At 38.2% G+C, this 18630-nt stretch overlaps 1 protein-coding gene across 2 annotated transcripts in view; it reads right to left on the bottom strand.

The window, feature by feature from the left end:
* Positions 1 to 8319: 8319 nt before the first annotated feature.
* Positions 8320 to 18630, bottom strand: part of DYNC2H1 (dynein cytoplasmic 2 heavy chain 1) — a 159620-nt gene continuing 149309 nt past the window's right edge. The window contains exons 86-90 of one of the 2 annotated variants that reach the window (XM_058186003.1): positions 17301 to 17410; positions 16367 to 16448; positions 13814 to 13930; positions 8975 to 9157; positions 8348 to 8448 (exon numbers count right to left, since the gene is read on the bottom strand). In XM_058186003.1, coding sequence (XP_058041986.1) covers positions 8999 to 9157; positions 13814 to 13930; positions 16367 to 16448; positions 17301 to 17410 — 468 coding nt within the window. In that variant the 3' untranslated portion in view covers positions 8348 to 8448; positions 8975 to 8998. Of the gene's footprint in view, positions 9158 to 13813; positions 13931 to 16366; positions 16449 to 17300; positions 17411 to 18630 lie in introns of both variants that reach the window. The other variant, XM_058186002.1, reaches the window with a different exon arrangement.

Genomic DNA, 18630 nt, shown 5'->3' with positions numbered 1-18630 from the left:
GTTTGCTTCTGATATTTGGACTGCCCCTTCCTTGTTGGGCTTCCAAAGAGCCTTGGAGAATTGGCTCTTCAGAAAAGCATCTGGGGCCAATGAGGACTAGACTTCATTAGCAAAAATGAGTGGTAGCGGCGCAGATTTTAGAATAGAATGTTACTTACCTGCCCCTCAAATAGCAAGCACAATAAAGACAGCAATAAATGTTTTATGACGAGTCATAGCAACCATTTTGTGAAAGCCTTCCAAATAAAAGTCCCCTCCGCACACATTTTTGAACTTTGCTTTTTTTCTCTCTCTTTCTCTACTGATGTCATCATGTTTTCTAATAGTTCCTGAACATCCTTTTTGCACATGGACTTTTGTTATGATTTGGAACCCAGAGTAATCAGGTTATGTAGGTAAATTCTTAACTCATGTTGAAGTTCATCCATTTTTTTCTTATTATGCTGCATCTGCAGAGAAAGTTCATTTTTGTTCTGATAAGTAGACCTGCCACCAAATGCCTAGAATTTACTTGTCATTCTGACATTTGATTTGGTGTTTGGGGTGTTTTCCCATGCTGTAAAAAATATCTACTACAGGCTAATCTGCTTGGAATGGCAAGGAACCTAGGGCTAATGCATTGATGTATGAATTGTCTATGCTGATAACTCTCTACTGGGTTTTGATGAATGTATAATAATATGATGGATGAATGAAGGTTTTATTAAGTCAGCCTGAGCATACTTAAACTTCAGTGCAATTGTGTATTTACAGCCCACTTGCTGCTTATGTGTGAAATTCTCAGAAAAAGCACTAAAATATACATTGGATGTCTATTTGAAATTCTGGGTTTGTCTTTCCCACTGAAATTTTAAAGGAGCTTGAACCAAGCGATATTTCTCTGTCTCTCTCTCCAATTAACTCTGTAATCCAATTAGTTTTAATGTTTATCATTTTTTAATACATCGTTCCCATTAATAAATGAAAATGCTTCTGTGCCAAAGGGTTCTCTATGATTGATTTTGCATAATCCAGATATTGTCTGTAACTCATGGTTCATTTTCATCCCAGCCAAAGGAGACCCTTTCTCTTTTAGAAACTACTAATAGTGTCCTCTTATTTCAGATTATCACAATTGCAATTGTATAAGTGAAGATTTGTGGCAACATTCATGTCGTCACCTTTTATGGTTAAGTCTCTTAAAACTCTAGAAATTGTGGATAGGCAATGTGATATTGTAAATACCAAGAAGCAAAGAAATACTTCCAGTTGGCATCCTCAACTCCTTCACCACAATTAAGTAAGAAAGAAAAAAAGAACTAAAATGGTTAAATATTCATGAGGTTATAACATCTTTCGGGACTGTTCCTTTACTTATCCAAAATTTCATGCAGTTTCAGGTGAAAACACCAAGATGTATGAAATCACAGAATGATACTGCTGAAATTTGACCACTGAATATTTCATTTATTTGTATCCACCTTTATTATTTTTACACATAGCTCAAGGCAGCAAACATATTGTCAACTTGCAAAGGATCCCTGGCCTGCTCTCAAGTTGCCATAGGCCGGGGTGGGGGGATGGGAAACCGGTGAAACAGCATGGCAGCCAAAGACAGATGCACATTCCATGCTTATCCCTCTCAAGGCTGTATCCAGGGTTACCTAAAGCAGCCAAAGGGGAGTGACCTCTACAACCCATGAATTTGCTTTGTTGGCAAATGTGATTGATAACACATCCTGGGTGGAGGGGGGAAACAGGGTCATTTGGAGCATAAATTACATAGGATCAGACTGGCTTCACTTGGGAATGTGCCAACATGAAGCTCCTAATAAATTACTGGATTTCTTTTTAAGCTTGGCTCGAGGCTCATGATTTAATTAGGGCATTCGTCGGAACCCTGACACATATCCAATGTATCTTCCTCCTCCTATTTCCCCCACACAACAACCCTGTGAAGTGAGTTGGGCCGAGAGAGAGTGACTGGCCCAAAGTCCCCCATCTGGCTTATATGGCTAAGGTGGGATTTGGAACTCATGATCTCCCACTTTCTAGTCTTGTGCCTTAACCACTAGAACAAACTGACTGAACATTTCATTCACTTAAAGTATTTAAGGTTTTGATAAATATGTCCATAATCCTAGAAAATGACACCCTGTACCAGAAAACATTTCTCATCCATAGTTTTTATCCCTAACAAAGGCCATTCCTGTGGAGGATAGAAAAAGAAAACTTGGATCTTCATGATTGAGCTTCCTTTGCTGCTGGAGTTCCCTTCTGCCCATTATGGGGAAGTGCCTGCTTTCCTTTGGCAGACAATTCATTCGCTCCATACTCTTAATGATCCACATAACCATTGCAAACTGGGAGAACCAGGATTGCAATCATTTGAGTGACACGGTCATTGGGACATCTTACTTAATGACCATGTCACTCAATGATTGAAATTTTGCTTCCAGTTGTGATTGTAAATTGAGGAGTCTCTTGACTGGTATTAGAATGACCAATGTAAAAGTAAAAAACCAGCAGTTTCATATCGAAAATTTCTAATGATTCTCCAACAGGAATATATTAGTTTGTGCCTCTTTATTTGTTAGATTATCTTCTTAAAAGTTGGATGTAGATCTTGAACTTCAGTTTAGATTAGGGAACAAAAGAATACATTCAAATTCTTTGCAATTATCTTTCTTTCATACACTCCTCTAATTCACTTAACTTTCAGCCATCCAGTAAGCCTTGTCCTGAATAGCTTGATCACTAAGCCATTGTAATAGTATGGCTGGGGAAACCAAATTCAACTCTTCATTTAGCCAAAATGTTCAGACATAACTCCTTCTCAACCCCCCTTTTGTTTTTATTTTATTTATTTATTTTATTTATTTTATTTATTTGTCAAGAACATATTAGGTAATAAGTATAAATGTGGATTGGATACATAAAAATAGAAACAAATAGAGGAAACATTAGGATAGGGACGGTAGGCACTCTGGTGCTCTTATGCAGGCTCCTTACAGACCTCTTAGGAACGGGGTGAGGTCAACAGTAGATAGTCTTAGGTTAAAGTTTTGGGGGTTTAGGGATGAAGCCACAGAGTGCATTCCAGGCATTGACCACTCTGTTGCTGAAGTTGTATTTTCTGCAATCGAGTTTGGAGCGGTTCACTTTAAGTTTGTATTTATTGTATGCTCGTGTATTGTTGTGGCTGAAGCTGAAGTAGTCATTGACAGGTAGGACATTGTAGCAGATGATTTTATGAGCTACACTTAGGTCATATCGAAGGCGGCGTGGTTCTAAGTTTTCTAAGCCCAGAATTTCAAGTCTGGTGGCATAAGGTATTTTATTGCGAGCAGAGGAATGGAGGACTCTTCTTGTGAAATATTTCTGGACACGTTCAGTTGTATTAATGTCCAATATGTAGTGCGAGTTCCAGACAGATGAGCTGTATTCAAGAATTGGTCTAGCAAATGTTTTGTATGCCCTGGTTAGTAGTGTGATATTACCAGAGAAGAAGCTATGCAAGATTAGGTTTACAACTCTTAATGCCTTTTTGGCGATGTTGTTACAGTGGGCTTTGGCACTTAGATCATTAGATATGAGTACTCCAGGATCCTTGACAGAGTGAGGGTCATCTACAAGGTCCTGTCCACTCAGCTTGTATTTTGTGTTCTAGTTCTTTTTGCCAATGTGTAAGACAGAGCATTTGTTGGTTGAGATTTGGAGTTGCCAATTGCTTGACCATTCCGACACAAAGTCAGGGTCTTTTTGAAGGGTAGCAGCATTATCTGTATGAGTATAATTAATTTTGAACTGGTACCCTTCCATTCATTTTTCCACTGGTTTTCTCTGACACCTTTTAGATACTAAGCCTAAGTTGTCTGATTGTTTTTCACTTTAAATGAAGCTTCTCATTTCTGAGACACGTCAGTTCCCCTGGCTATGAGCGGGAACAGGAGATATTCATGATCAAAGCTACCTTGGAAAACTTGGATTTTAACTTTTTATTTGTTCATTTAAATTCACTTTTAAGAAGGTTCATCACATTTCCTCTGATCACTGATGCTAATATGCACTACAGCTACTTCCCCTGGAAGTTCTATGAAGTCAGATTAAATATGAAAATCACCATGTGCCCCTTTAAATATTTAGACTCAAAACCCAATTTTAAACTCATCTTACAAAATGCTGCCCTGTGTTTAAATTATTTTACTTTATATGGTTTATCTTTCTCGTTATTTCTCTCTTTTTTTCCCCCTTAAGTCGAGATACTTTGGTAGTACTTGAGACACTAATTTGAACATGAGTCATTCTGTTTGGATCATTTTGAAGTCTCTGGTTGAAAGCAAATCCTTTTTTATTGTGATTTTCAGTTTTCATCTATACTTTCAGTAGTAACTGAAGGCTAGGAGGAGACCCAAGTCCTGGATTCCCCATCCGAAGCAATAATCAGTGTAGACGTGGGTAGTTTCTGGACAAATGGCAATTCCAGCTTACTAGGTTTCAGTTCCCATCTAGATTCTCACAATCTACAAGCATTGGAGCAAAACTTCCACAGTATCTGGGACTCTACCAGAAGGACCATAACTGCCCATTTTAAGTACCAAAAGCCTCCTCCCCTGCCCAACTTCCCTCCACAGAATTACAAACATCAAACATACTTATATAAACAAAGAAACAAATATGAGGCATTGTGTATTCACAATGGAACGGTTCAACTTTGAAAAATTTTAATTCAACGTACACAAGTTGGGAAAAAAATCATATATGAATAATATATTTTCTCTTTCAAAAGACTGAGGTGAGCACCAGGGGATCTTTTATCTTGCATTTGCTTCTTGTTAACAGACAGGAGTTGATTGTTACAGTGATGAGAACTTCGGGTTCACGAGACTACACTTCGTTAGAGTTCTTAATTTTAGCAAAAACACTGTTCGAAAAAAGCAGTCAAGCACAAATCACAGATGTTAGAAATGCTGGTTTTAATAAAATAAAATAAATATAATAAGAAAGATGATATGGGAAGAATCCTTAAATTCAAAGATGTTTAGTTGGCTGGGCCATCTTAAAAAAGTAGTTAGTAAACTGCTTACTTCAAATGCTTACTCCGTAATCAGATGACGAAGAAAAGCTTGAAAACTCAGTTCCTAGTTTGCCTCTTCCATCTAAAGGATACGGTGATTTAAGTAGCACAGTCTGGGAACAAACTCAACAGGAAGGGTGCAGGTCGATAAAGATAAAGGAAAAGGTAAAGGTTCCCCTTGCACATACGTGCTAGTTGTTCCTGATTCTAGGGGGCGGTACTCATCTCCATTTCAAAGCCAAAGAGCCAGTGCTGTCAGAAGATGTCTCCGTGGTCATGTGGCCAGCATGACTAAATGCCAAAGGCGCACAGAACGCTGTTACCTTCCCACCAAAGGTGGTCCCTATTTTTCTACTTGCATTTTTTACGTGCTTTCAAACTGCTAGGTTGGCAAAAGCTGGGACAAGTAACAGGAGCACACCCTATTATGTGGCACTAGGGATTCGAACTGCTGAACTGCTGACCTTTCGATCGACAAGCTCAGCCACTGAGTCACCATGTCCCTTGAATTATTTATACATCACCGCTGAACTGCCGATCTTTCAATTGACAAGCTCAGAGTCTTACCCACTAAGCCACCACGTCCCTTAATCGGTAAAGATACTGGTATGATAAAGAATTTATCATTTGAATTGAATGCCTTCAATCCCGAAGCCATGCTGGAATATACTCTATAGCACAGGTGTCAAACGTGTGATGTCATGTTGTCATCATGTGACATTTCACAATGTTTTTTCCCTTCATGGAACTGGGGTGGGCATGACCTGTGTGTGACGCATCCGGCTTGCTGGCTGCCAGTTTGACACCCCTGCTCTACAGTTCTGAAAGACCTGCTTGAAGAGCTGTTGGGACTTCCTGGAAAACCAAGGAGATGGCAGGGGTCTAAAGAAATGTAGCCTCCCTCTTCAAGAAAAAGAGATTTCTCTTCCAAAACAGGTGTGGGGAGGGCATTAAAGCAAGACAGAATTGAGGCTCTTCTGAATTTGGGGACTATTGTATGATATGAATGTGAAGCCACTATAAATGATAAGATGTGGTTATTAGGTTATATTACAAGAAAAAGCAGCAGTTTCTATTTGGCCTCCTACATTTAAAATACTTTGCTTTAATATCGATCTCAGTTAACCTGAATCTAAGGTTAATATATAATCACCGGAGGATCAAAGGGGCTCTGTTTTTTTTTTTTAATAAAGTAACTATTTCCCAAGAAGATTGAAATTATTTGCCAATATTAGGTAGGTCAATCCATTAGGGTTGTGCAATAATTTTAATCAATAGGTAAGGTTATTTATCCAGAGACTAGATTCAAGTTTACTACTCCTGCTTCCTGTCGAAATACAGTATTTGGAACATATCAGATAAAACGGAAAAAATGTTTCTTAGAGATTTTACCTGAATAATGGTGCTGTTTTATGGTCTCAGCTGAGTCTCATGTAGCAGATGTGCTTGGCCTTTAACTGCAAACAATTTAATTGCCGTAGAGGTAAACCAGGGGTCTCCAACCTTTGTCCTTTTAAGACTTGTGGACTTCATCACCTAGAGTTCCTCAGCCAGCTTTGCTGGCTGAGGGACTCTGGGAGTTGAAGTCCACAAGTCTTAAAGAGACAAAGGTTGGAGACCCCTGAGGTAAATTGTGCTCTTCTGGAAAGACAACCACAATATGATTTTGATCCTCTATACACCATTTCCAAGAAGGATGCTAGAGGTTATTTTTAAGTTCTTCATTGATAGGGAACCAGACGAACTATGAAATGAATTTTAAGAAGTTAAAGGTGATTGAGTGACTTTGGGCCAGTCTCTCTCTCTCAACCTAGCTCATCTCACAGGGTTGTTGTTGGGAAAACAGGAGGAGGAATGGGTATTATGTTATGTTTCTTCCCTTGAGCTATTTATAAAAACAATAAAAGTGGGATAAAAAAAATCTAAAATGTTATTTCTTCAATTTGGAAGAGAATTATATTAGACACGGTGACCAGTTGCAGATTTTCATTACTGCCCTGATTCCCAAGTGAGGCATAAAAATATTGCTTATAAAAGAGAGATGTTTATATATATCTGCTACCTGCTGCTACCGGCGACCTCCCATCGACCAGTGCGCTCCCATAGGGAGGGTCTCCTCAGGGTACCGTCGGCCAGTCAATGTCGGCTGGCGACGCCCAGGGGGAGGGCCTTCTCTGTGGGGGCACCAACCCTCTGGAATGAGCTACCACCAGGTATCTGCCAACTCCCTGATCTTCGGATCTTTCGACGCGAGCTGAAAACATTTCTGTTCCATCGAGCAGGACTGGCCTAATGGGGTTTTAATAATGGGGTTTTTATTGGTTTTAATTCTTCTGCCAACTTTAAATTTTCCTTTTAATTTGGTTTTAATTTTGTATTAATTGTCTTACTTTGGCTGTGAACCGCCCTGAGTCCTTTGGGAGAAGGGCGGTATAGAAATTTAAACAATAAATAAATTATATATATATATATGTAGGTCTTTGGTTATTCGGGTTTTCTCCCGCATAAAATTGGAAGTGTCTTGGTGACGTTTCGACGAAGTCTCATTCGTCATCTTCAGGCTTCAGCTTCGTGCTTCTGGGAGCAATGTGTGATTGCAGCTGTTTCTTCCTTTTTAACTGCTAGTGGGGGTTTGAACTGATTGGGTGGGAGCTTGGCTGTGCTCTGATTGGATGGGGGGTTTTTTTGTGCTCTGATTGGATGGGGGTGTGTCCTGTTTGGGTGGGGGCTTGATTGTGCTCAGATTAGTCTGTGTTGCAGGGAGATTTGAGCTGGTGAGCTGCATTGCTGTTGTTTGGCTTCGTGTTTGTGGTCGTGCTACATCTTCATAGTGGGTGTCTGTCTGCTGCATGTATGGATTGGAGGGGTTTGAAATGGCTAATGTTGCAGCTGCAGTCTGGCTTCTGGTCCTTGGTCGTGCTTCATGATTAGTGTGGGTTTGGGTCTGCTTTCTGGGTGGATGTGTGGTGGTGACATCCTGTGTGGACCTCTTATTAGATTTTTATCCCACATTTATTATTTTTATGAATAGCTCAAGGCAACCAATATATATTTGTACTCCCTCCTCTTTTCCCAACAACAACCCTGTGAGGTGGATTGAGCTGAAGGAGAGTGATTGACCATAGGTCAAACATCCAGCTTTAATGCCTAAAGCAGTGCTCTTATACAAAACAATTTTAATACACAGAAAACTGATTCAGCATATTCACAAGTAACACATAGGCAAAATGACTTTAAAAAAACTTAAAATTTATTTAACGAGAGCAATGAAAATTATACATATTTCATAAATATATTTCAGTATAATTTGCTTTTATTTAATAGCAGGAACTTCTCTTTTCCATTCGAAAAATTATGTCCTTTAAAAGTACAACCTGAAGTAGAATGAAAATCTGGAAGTTGAGGAAAAAAATGAAGATCATAAAAACACCAATGAAAAAAAAATACACATAGTAAAAGCTAAGAGAAAAAAATTATAGACACATGTACCTAGAAATACAGAGTACCGCAACCTTCAGATTTTATACAGAGCTTTGGATGTTTACATTACCTACATAAAGGGCAGATAATAAATTTGCCAGGTTGATGGAAGGAATAATTTTACTCGTGACATACACAACAAAATGAATGGAGATTGTACAGTACCAAAATTTAATGGATTGCACATGGTGGGAATAATTCAATGAACTATTCAAGCTCTAGTGGGAAAAAAAGCACCCCAGGTAACTATGTAAGTTTTCAGCTAGTTTTCTCAGCTTGTCTATTGAAAATAAATGCTAATTAACCTTTTAGTTCTGCTAAATCCACAGTGTACTATTTATAAAGCACTGTTCTGTATAAAGTCTAAGGTTTCCCACTTTTTGGTTTTAAATTATCACAGAAAACATAAACTCTCTTTTCAGACAACAGTAATCAAACCTGATGGCTAGCAGCAGCTTCTTCTTACTGATTTTTCAGAAATAAAGCGGCACCACATTGGATCCATTGATCTTGATTCCCTCCACATGGGACATCAATATTTGTCACCACACAATCCCTTTCAGCACTAGTGTAAACAGGCAAAGAGATGCACTCTTCAGGGGAATAGGGCCCATAAGCGTTCTGTCAACAAAGAAACAACCCTTTGAATTAGAAGATACGGTTACAATCATTTTTACACACACACACTGTATTTGCCTGAAAATAAGACCATGTCTTGTTTTGTTTTGTTTTTGCCACCAAAAAAGGCACCAGGCCTTATTTTTGGGGGTGGGGGGAGAGGAATGTTGTCCACTGACTCACCTCACTGACGCGCATTGTCCCGGGCCCCCTTTTCGCTCTGGATTGATCTGGAGCTCTGTTATCAGGAAAACCTTGCTGGCTGGAGAAGAACTGGGCCGACAAGGCAGGTGTCGGGGTGTGCGAGGCCTGGCTGCAACTATCTGAAGGTAAATAGTAGGGCAGCTCCACCCCCTATCCCCACCCTAGCTTAATTTTTACCTGTGCAGGAGTAGGGCTTATTTTGGGGGGGGGGTAGGGTTTATATTAGGCGCACGTGTAAAAATCAAGCTAGGACTTACTTTCGGGGTAGGTTGTATTTTCAGGGAAACACGGTGTATATATAAAGTCTTTCAGATACTTCTCCTAACTGGATAGAATTTACTTCTGAGAAAATGTAGCAGGATTCTTCTGCATGCTCCTAATGAGGTAGGACTAGAACTTAATTAGGATCATTTCAATTCTGCATAAACAGGCTTAGTAGTCAAAGACATTCCCTGAAATAACCTACACTTCTGTCTATAATCTCATGCCAGGTTTCTAAAATGAACTTGGGATGGGGTTGAGGAGTGTTCCTGAAGCTGCAGCTAGTGAGGGACTGGAGGGCCAAACTACCCAATACTCACTGCATGGAAGAAACAGCAGGGCTGCCTAATGGCTGCTGAGCACGCGTCAACATTTTGCTTTCATCTTATAAGGTCCAAAATAAGTTCAGACCAGTGCTTGGTAAATTCCCTATCCTCATGCAGATCAGGATAAGATAATCAGAGGATATCCTGCTCTTTGTACTATGATTTACAGAATGCTATCTTTGAAATTACTTGCAGGCAAGGCTTCCCTACCGCTATACTTGGTTTTAAAATATCCCTATCGTCATGCTTTCCCTCAAAATATCTGGTTGGTGTCAACCGTGAAATGGCCTTAAGACCTGCTGAAGACTGATCTCTTTAAAGAACCTTTCCTGTGTCAATGTGATGTATAAATAAACTTTTCTTCTTCTACAGCTTCATGCTACCAAGAGGGGGACAAAAGGTCTGGCCCTATAGACCAATCACAATATGCATTATTAATTTCTTTATTTTTTTCCAGAAAATATTGTTATTGTACTTCGGAATAATCAAAAGTCATGCACACATGAGTAAAGGTTTGTAAGAAAATGGTAACCAATTCAAAAATTTAATGTACTTTATATAATAAACTATGCAGCCTGATTTTTTGGTATTTCCTGTATACGTTTTCATATGGGGTCTTTTGAATATATCATAATTTTATTTTTTAATGTTGTAATAACTTTATTTCACCTGAGTTGTGTGTTCTAAATCCTTTTTAAAGCTGCATATTTTTGCAAATGACTGCAGCACATAAATATTAAACTAATACCTCTTCATATAGGATTCAATTCACACAGGCCTGAGAAATTTAGTTAATGATGGGAACTATGTCATTAATCCCAGAAAACCATAAAAATTAGGATTGTAAGAAATATGCACACAAAGCTTAGTTTTTGTAGGTAGACAAATTGCTGAACTGTAATCTTAACAGTATTTGTTCTTTGTCACTCTGACAACTTGGCAGCAGTAGTTATGTTTGTTCTGGAGGCTAATGTGAGAGTATGTGAATATTTTATAAAACTGGATTGGGAAAAAGTATATTTTTATGCTGATGTTTTATATAATAAATTATTTCTATTGTACGGGCAATTTTCTTTGCTAAATTAACTGCATAGAATTCTTCATGCATTTTTCAATGTAGAAAGGTTAGTGTGTGTTTGATGAAATGTGTAGCTAGAGAAGTAGGGGGAGAGTTTTAAGGAATGGCTCCATTTTATACTTGCTATTTTTCTCTGTTATTGTCTTACTTTTTGTCAAGGTTGGTGAAAGCCAGATTAGAAAACAAGAACCTTCAGAAACCCAGGTTGGAGAGCAGGGGACCAATAGAGCTAGATGTGGTATAGATTCAATTTCCTTTTATGACTATGAAAGGAGGTGTTGATGTGAGGAACACTGGGAAAGGAATTAAAGTAGACCTGAACACTGACAGCTTATCCTATAAACAACATTTTAGCTGAGGTGGCCAGAAATCTTTAAAAAAGCATCTTAAATGAATCCATATTCATTATTGTAGTGTTCCCTTTCTTTCAGTTTAGCTTTTTCCCTTTATTTCTTCTTCGTTCTATTTTAAGAGTAAAAATAGAGAAAACTGTTCCAAAGAGACTTAATTAAATAAGTATAAATAAGAAGAGGAAAATCCTCCCACATGTTTTTAGGATTCTTTGATTACCCAATGTATTAAGTGTATTAAAGATACCTTCCTGAAATCTGTATAGCTCTTGCTTCATGGATCTTGCCCAAGTATGTTGGGTTTGACACATGTAAGAATTTGTTCTACTTGTTTGTATGAAAGAAAATCAAATTTTTCAGAGGCGATTACTCTTCCTTTCCTCTTTGTTCTTTTCCTGTTTGATCTTTTCAACTACATTCTAGCGTGGTCTCTTTTTCTTCTCTCTTTATGAACTTGCATTCTTAAAAAATCAGTGACAGTCATTCTGAACAAAAGGACCAGACATCAGGGGTGGGATTCAGCCAGTTTGAGTGAACCGGATGCTAATTTTACATCTGCTTTGCCGAACTGGAAGTTGCAAGGACTGGCTGGCCCCGCCCACTCTGCCCCTCCCGGAAGTCTCCACGTGGCCCGTGTTGGATGCCAGGTAAGTGCAGGGCTCGCATGGAGGCTCGGGGAAGGCGAAAAATGGGCTCCTTGGAAGTTCTGGAACCTGTTTTCGCCCTCTGAAGGGCCTCTCGAACGCAGGGGAGGCCGTTTTCACCCTCCCAAAGGCTCAAGGAAAGCCTCCAAAACCTGGGGAGGGTAAAAATGCCCCCTCTGCCATGGTGCAGGAGGCTGAGTAGGCCACGCCCACCATGACCACACCCATTTAGCAACCGGGCAGAGAACCAGTTGCTAAAATTTTTGAACCCCACCCCTGGCAGACATCTTTCCATTTCATCAGCAACTGAAGGAAGGAAGATTGCCAATTGCCTCTTTCTGAATAAACAAGGGCAGAAAAGATCTTCTGCAAAAAAAAGTAGCTGGTGGCAGCATTGTTGAATTAGCTTTTCTCCAAAGTTTCGGGAAGGTACAGAAGATTTATAAGGGGAAAGTTCAAACATCCCTCTCATGAAAGCTATCCGTCATCCCTCATGCTATGTTAGTAGTTGATAGAAAAAAATAATCTGCTTTGGATTACTTCTGAAAAGTTAACAGACTAACAGAGTTGGTAGGGACCTTAGAGGTCTTTTAATCCAACCCCTGGTTCAGGCAGGAAACCCTGTATCATTTCAGACAAATGGTTGTCCAATCTCTTCTTAAAGAACTTTCAGAGTTGGAACACCCATAATTTTTGGTGGGAAATTGTTCCATTATTCTAAATTATTCTAACTGTCAGGAAATTCCCCCTTAGTTCTAGGTTGCTTCTCTCCTTCATTAGTTTCCATTCATTACTTCTTGTCTTACCTTCAGAGGCTTTGTAAAATAGATTGACCCCTTCTTCTTTGTGACAACCCCTCAAGTATTGGAATAATGCTATCATGTCACCCCAATGCCTGCAACGATTCTTCACATGTTTTAGCCTCTAGTCCCCTAATCTTCATAGCTCTTCTACTTTGTGGATTATTTGCACATGAAGTTATTCTGAGAAAGATTATTTTCAATCCCCACAGCAGCAGGGATATCACAAAAAATTTCAGGATTTTGTCAGAATGATTTCAATATGCATAAATTTATTTCAGGCTAGTTTTGGATTTTTTTGATCCAGGGTTGGTTTTCTTTGGGGTGTGTGTGTGTGTGTGTGTGTGTGTGTGTGTGTGATCAACCAGGTTTTGATTCATTGGTTGCAAAAGAAAGTGAATGACTGGCTTGTTCTCCCAATCATGACATGATGGGCTGACAGAGGGTAACTGGCCCAAAGTCAACCCACTGGCTTTCATGCATAAACTGGGTCTAGAACATACAGTCTTCTGATTTCTAGCCTGGTGCCTTAATTACAAGACCAAACTGGTTTGCTATTTCGGACTAATTCCACAGGTGCAAATTCCACCAGAAAAGGCAATATGATAATTTGAATATGAGCAAACCATTTACACAAAATACCTTAAAATTGGCTATTTTCTTGAAAATCTTCTGTTGGCTAAATCAGTTGACTATGAATTGGGATTAAAATATTTATCCAGATTTATTTTAAGAAAACATGAACTTTCCAAACATCTCTTTTACAAGTCCACTAATTCACGTGCTGTTTTAATAGTGATTTTTTTTTTAAAAAAGCTTTCTGAGAAATGGACAACCCACTTATAAAACAGCAAAGAATGGAGTCATTAAACTATAAAGTACTTGATCTTTTCAAAAAAGAGGAAGAAGAGTGTATCAGACTACTACTGAAAACCTAATATTGAAAAATAAATGTAATTGCAAGCTTATCATTTTGAGCCCTTAAAAATAAAGTACCTGAGGAATCCAGGCCATGTAACAAGGCAGAACAGTTGAAACACTGGATGAGTCGTGTTGGTTTTCAGAAAGTCGATTTCCATCAAAACTACAGCCTTCCAATTGAAGACCACTGATCTGTCATGGAAACACAAAATATTCAATTTGGCTAAAATGTGAGCAATGACTATATTGTATTTTGACATATCGTTAAGTTAAAACTCAGTTCACTGGATGGCTCCAGTAAAGAACAATATCTATGGAAGATTATTACAGAAGCAGCAAGGTGATTGTTGCTTGAAAACTATGCTTTTTAACACATCTTCTATAGTTTGCAATTGTATTCTTTATTATGATAGAGAAAAATATTATTGGCATCAGTACTTAGGTCAGCAGCAGGTTTCAATATATTAGAGTTATAGAATAGAGCAGTAAGACTCACATAAACATTTATTAACAATGCTTGAGAAAGAGAAGAAATAAATCCAGAGCAGATATGGCATCTTTCTAGAAGTCTGACTGCTTTCAAAGAATAGTTTTTATAAGTCAATAAAGTTTTTTCTTCTCTCTCTCTTTCTTTCTCTGTCTCTCTTTAAGCAACAGGCCAGATAAAGGGATTTTAAGTCCATGAAGAAACAAAGCCTTGTAAGAAATACCATCCACTTTATTTCTTCTGTTGGGACCATAGTGCAATGAGAAACATGTTTTGTAACTTTGATTTTAGGACCTAATCTTAATAGCAATATATTTCAAGGCAAATTGCTTTATTTTTAGTTTTTGTGAAAAAAATGGATCTTTAGGATTCAATAACTTTGACTACAGCATCTGTATTAATCCCAAATATATTTTGAACATCAGCATTTCAATTTTCTCTCACAATTTAAAATTTAAATAAATAAAAATAAATAAAAATTTTTTTAAATAAATAATAAATAAACAATCTTAGGGGCAGATTCTTTAATACGTTAATTTTAACTCAAGCCTTGGTATGATTGTTGTCTTTTGCCTTTTGCTGGGAGAAGTGATGGGCAGATAGTCCTGGCCAAATGTCTCCTGAGATATAAGCATGGAATAATAGAAGTGAATACAGATACAAACCCCTGCTGATATCTAATTCATTGTAATCATGAAACTTGCATATTCTAGACCAGGGCTGTTAAACTTGCGGCCTGCAGCCCAGATGCGTCATGCAATGGCCATGGCCACGCCCAGCTTAGTAAAGGGGAAAAATCCACAATTAAACGTAACCAGACTTTATTTCTTCTTACTAGGTCCCTAAACCCTGAATTCATAACACTTTTAAAATATTCTTCAAAGCATTTCCTCCTCAGTTCCCAATGGTTTATGATATCACAAGAGGCATGAGTTTATGTTAATAAATCAAAAAATGCATTTTCACATACATTGTCGGGTTTCTTTACAAGCAATTTTAAATGTCATTAAATAAGATTTAATTATATACAAATTGATTCTGAATCAAAAATTTATCATTGTCATTTCCGGAAGAAATTATTCTCATAATCAGGTCTTGAGGCTATTGGTTGAATTAATCAACCATTTCAAGGATGGTAATATCTCCGGGCCAAGTTGTAAACTTGGTTCAGTATGCCTACTTTAATATGCACATGCATTTCAAATTTTCTTCCAGAAATGACAGCGGACCTTTAAAGGTCAAACAGTAATGTTGTATTTGAAATCTAAATGACTGAAACATTAATTTCTATATTTTAGCAAATCTTTTACAAGATTCTTTTGGTACTTAAGGTTCAATATTCAAAAAAGTAAAAGAAGAACTGATTTACAAAATGTAGGCCAAATCTATTTTGGTCTATTTGTTCATTGTGTTCAGCGGGACAAATTAGATAGCTGTATAGCAAAGTACAAACGTCATCAATTTCTATTACCAGCCGGAGATAAAGAGAATTATTTTTTCTCTTTAAACTCTTTTTAAATAATTTTATCCCTGCTAGCTAAGCTGAAAATGTTGCTATTGGGAATTGCTCACTTTTTAGAAAACTCCCCACACTCCAATTATTTCCTTGGTCAGACTTTTCCTAAAATGTATAGCATAACTTGGAAAAAAACAAGATGTTACAGAGAGCTCAATTTTGACCATTTATCTTTAGAAAGTGCACAGACACAGAGATCATTCTCATGAAAAAGAAGGACCAGGGTGGATAGAATAGCAAAGAACAGTAATAGAATAGAATAGAATAGAATAGAATAGAATAGAATAGAATAGAATAGAATAGAATAGAATAGAATAGAATAGAATTTATTGGCCAAGTGTGATTGGACACACAAGGAATTTGTCTTGGTGCATATGCTCTCAGTCTACATAAAAGAAAAGATACGTTCATCAAGATACAACTATTCTATTCTATTCTATTCTATTCTAATATATAATTATATTAACAGATAATTAATATTCTTTTAGGTTCTCTTTGAGCTTGGAATGGGGTAAGCTATGCATTTAATGAAACAAAAGAATAAATATTTGACTATATTTAATTTATTTATAGATCTATAAGCTCATAGAAGACTCAGCAAGTATAATTTCAGCAGGTTGATTACCTGAACTTGGAGCTTTGCTTCTCTTATTTGACCTTTCCAGGATGCTGTAAATTTTAGACTATCCACAGAACAGGTCATTACTCTGGAACAGAATAATAAAATGAAAATATAAATAGTTTATTTGAAATGAAATAAACCATACATTATCTCCATACATTAAAAGATAACACACAGCTGCTGATTAAGTGAGACAATCCATCCCACTCCCACTGCTAACAAAAATGCCGCATTCAATAAAATAATATAATATTTGGATTAATGAAAAGAAGGACTAGAGGTGACATGATAGCAGTGTTCCAATGTCTCAGAGCCGCAAAGAAGAGGGAGTCAAACTATTCTCTATTCTTATATTTTTCATTCCTTTAATGTCTCTTTGAATGCTATTCTCAGTTTTTTTTTAAAAAAATAATGACTAATGCTAGAAATCAGAATCTTTTCGCATTTCTAGTATTTGATTTTGCTTGTACACAATACTTTGTGGCACTAAATTTACTTCTAGAAAGCTGTTATTAGAAATGAAGGTTGAGCTGCAGATTTGCAAAATCTCTTTCCTAAAGCATCATTTAACAAGTTAAACACATCTGGTTTAGTTTAGGAAATGTCTATGCTTTTTTTCACTAGAAAGGACTCAATATTTTTTTAAAAAATTATGAAATAAGATAAACATCAATAGAATAGATTACAGAGGATAATAAAACCAAACAGTATTAGTGGCAAGACACATTGTATGGAAGTAGATGAAAAGCTTTGCCACCAAAAAATGTTCTTTACATAAAGACAGAAGACATGAGAGAGGACCAACTGGACTTCCTACAGAAGACAATCCTATAGTGTAGTCTTCTATAGGCAATGAAGGTAAGAAAATGAGAGAACGAATGAAGCAGTAGTATTGAAAGATTCATACATGACATGCAACAGCCATCAATTCACCTACCTTGCAGTCTCTTGCCTTAAGGCATTCAGAAAGGTATCTGGATGGAAGAGTTCTGACAGGTCAAGAGTATCCAAAAGTAAGGTCTGCTTTTCTGCTTTACTCACCCAATTCTAGAAAGATAACAGCAGTGTATGCTAAGAGGGGGAAAATCTAGCTAACTTAATACATTCAAGTGCCTGTCCAGCATTTTTGGAGGAATTCAATGAGAATTATATAGCTGATGCATATTCTTTACATACATACATACATACATACATACATATATATATATATATATATATATATTCTTCATGATATGTTTTGTTTTGACAATGTTTGTGTATACTATTGTGACAAAATGAAATTAAAAAAAAGAATTAATACAGAATAACACATAGGAGTGTGACCATAGAGGCAAGTGACAACATAGTTCAAAACTTGATTGGATAAATTACTTTGCAAGTCAAGAATGTGACAAAAATGATATTGAGGAACATGATGCACGGTGTTGCTAGGCTTTATTATTAATATGGTTCAAAAAATAATTTCTTATATACTGGCAATCAGGTGAAGGGAATGGACACCTTGTTTTATTCATAAATCCCAATCAAGGAGATATCAACAAGGAAATGTATCATGCATAAATGCCTTCCACCTCATTTCATGATTCTGATTCTGCGCATGCGCAAGAATGGCGGCTCACTGAACGCTCGGAACGGCGGTTGACAAGATCCCTGGCTGATGGCGATGTCCTGCTGCTTCTTTTGCCGCTTGCGCCTCCCGGCCCGGTGAATTTAACATCCCAGCGACCGTGGGTGTGGTCTTAGGACCTTTTTGGACCCGCGGTTGCTGTGCCTGAAGTTGGAGAAGCCGGAGACGAGGCGGGCGAAGATGGTGGCCTTGCGGAGGTGCGTGGGAGGGCGGCCTGTCCTCAGCTGTTTTTCAGCTGTTTGGCGGTTAGCGACGTTTGTTTTCAGCACCGCTGACTGCATCCATTGGACTGTACTCCCCGGACTGAGCCTCACGGCCCCTGGCCCCCAGCTCTTTTATCATCCCCCTGACGATCGCAAGGTGAGCAATGGGGGTCGAATGGCCATGTGGAAGCGTGGGGGGGGCGGTGTGTGCCATCTACGCTGCGACGCCCGGACTGCGTTTCTCGGCTCTTTGGCCCCGTTTCGCTGCAAAATCTCCCCCGCTGGCGGTTGAGGCTTGGTGGCCATGTGGAGGCAGCTATGTGGAGACGTGGGGAGGGGGCTGCGTGTCCCCAGCTGAGGGTGGCACCCATTCATCGGTGCCCTGATTGCACCCCTGGACTACGCCTCCTGGTCTTCTAGCTCCCAACTCGTCGGAC

The sequence above is a fragment of the Ahaetulla prasina genome, chromosome 5 (genome assembly GCF_028640845.1).
Source record: "Ahaetulla prasina isolate Xishuangbanna chromosome 5, ASM2864084v1, whole genome shotgun sequence".
NCBI classification, from domain to species: Eukaryota; Metazoa; Chordata; class Lepidosauria; order Squamata; family Colubridae; genus Ahaetulla; species Ahaetulla prasina.
This window is presented reverse-complemented; position numbering and strand designations above follow the sequence as displayed.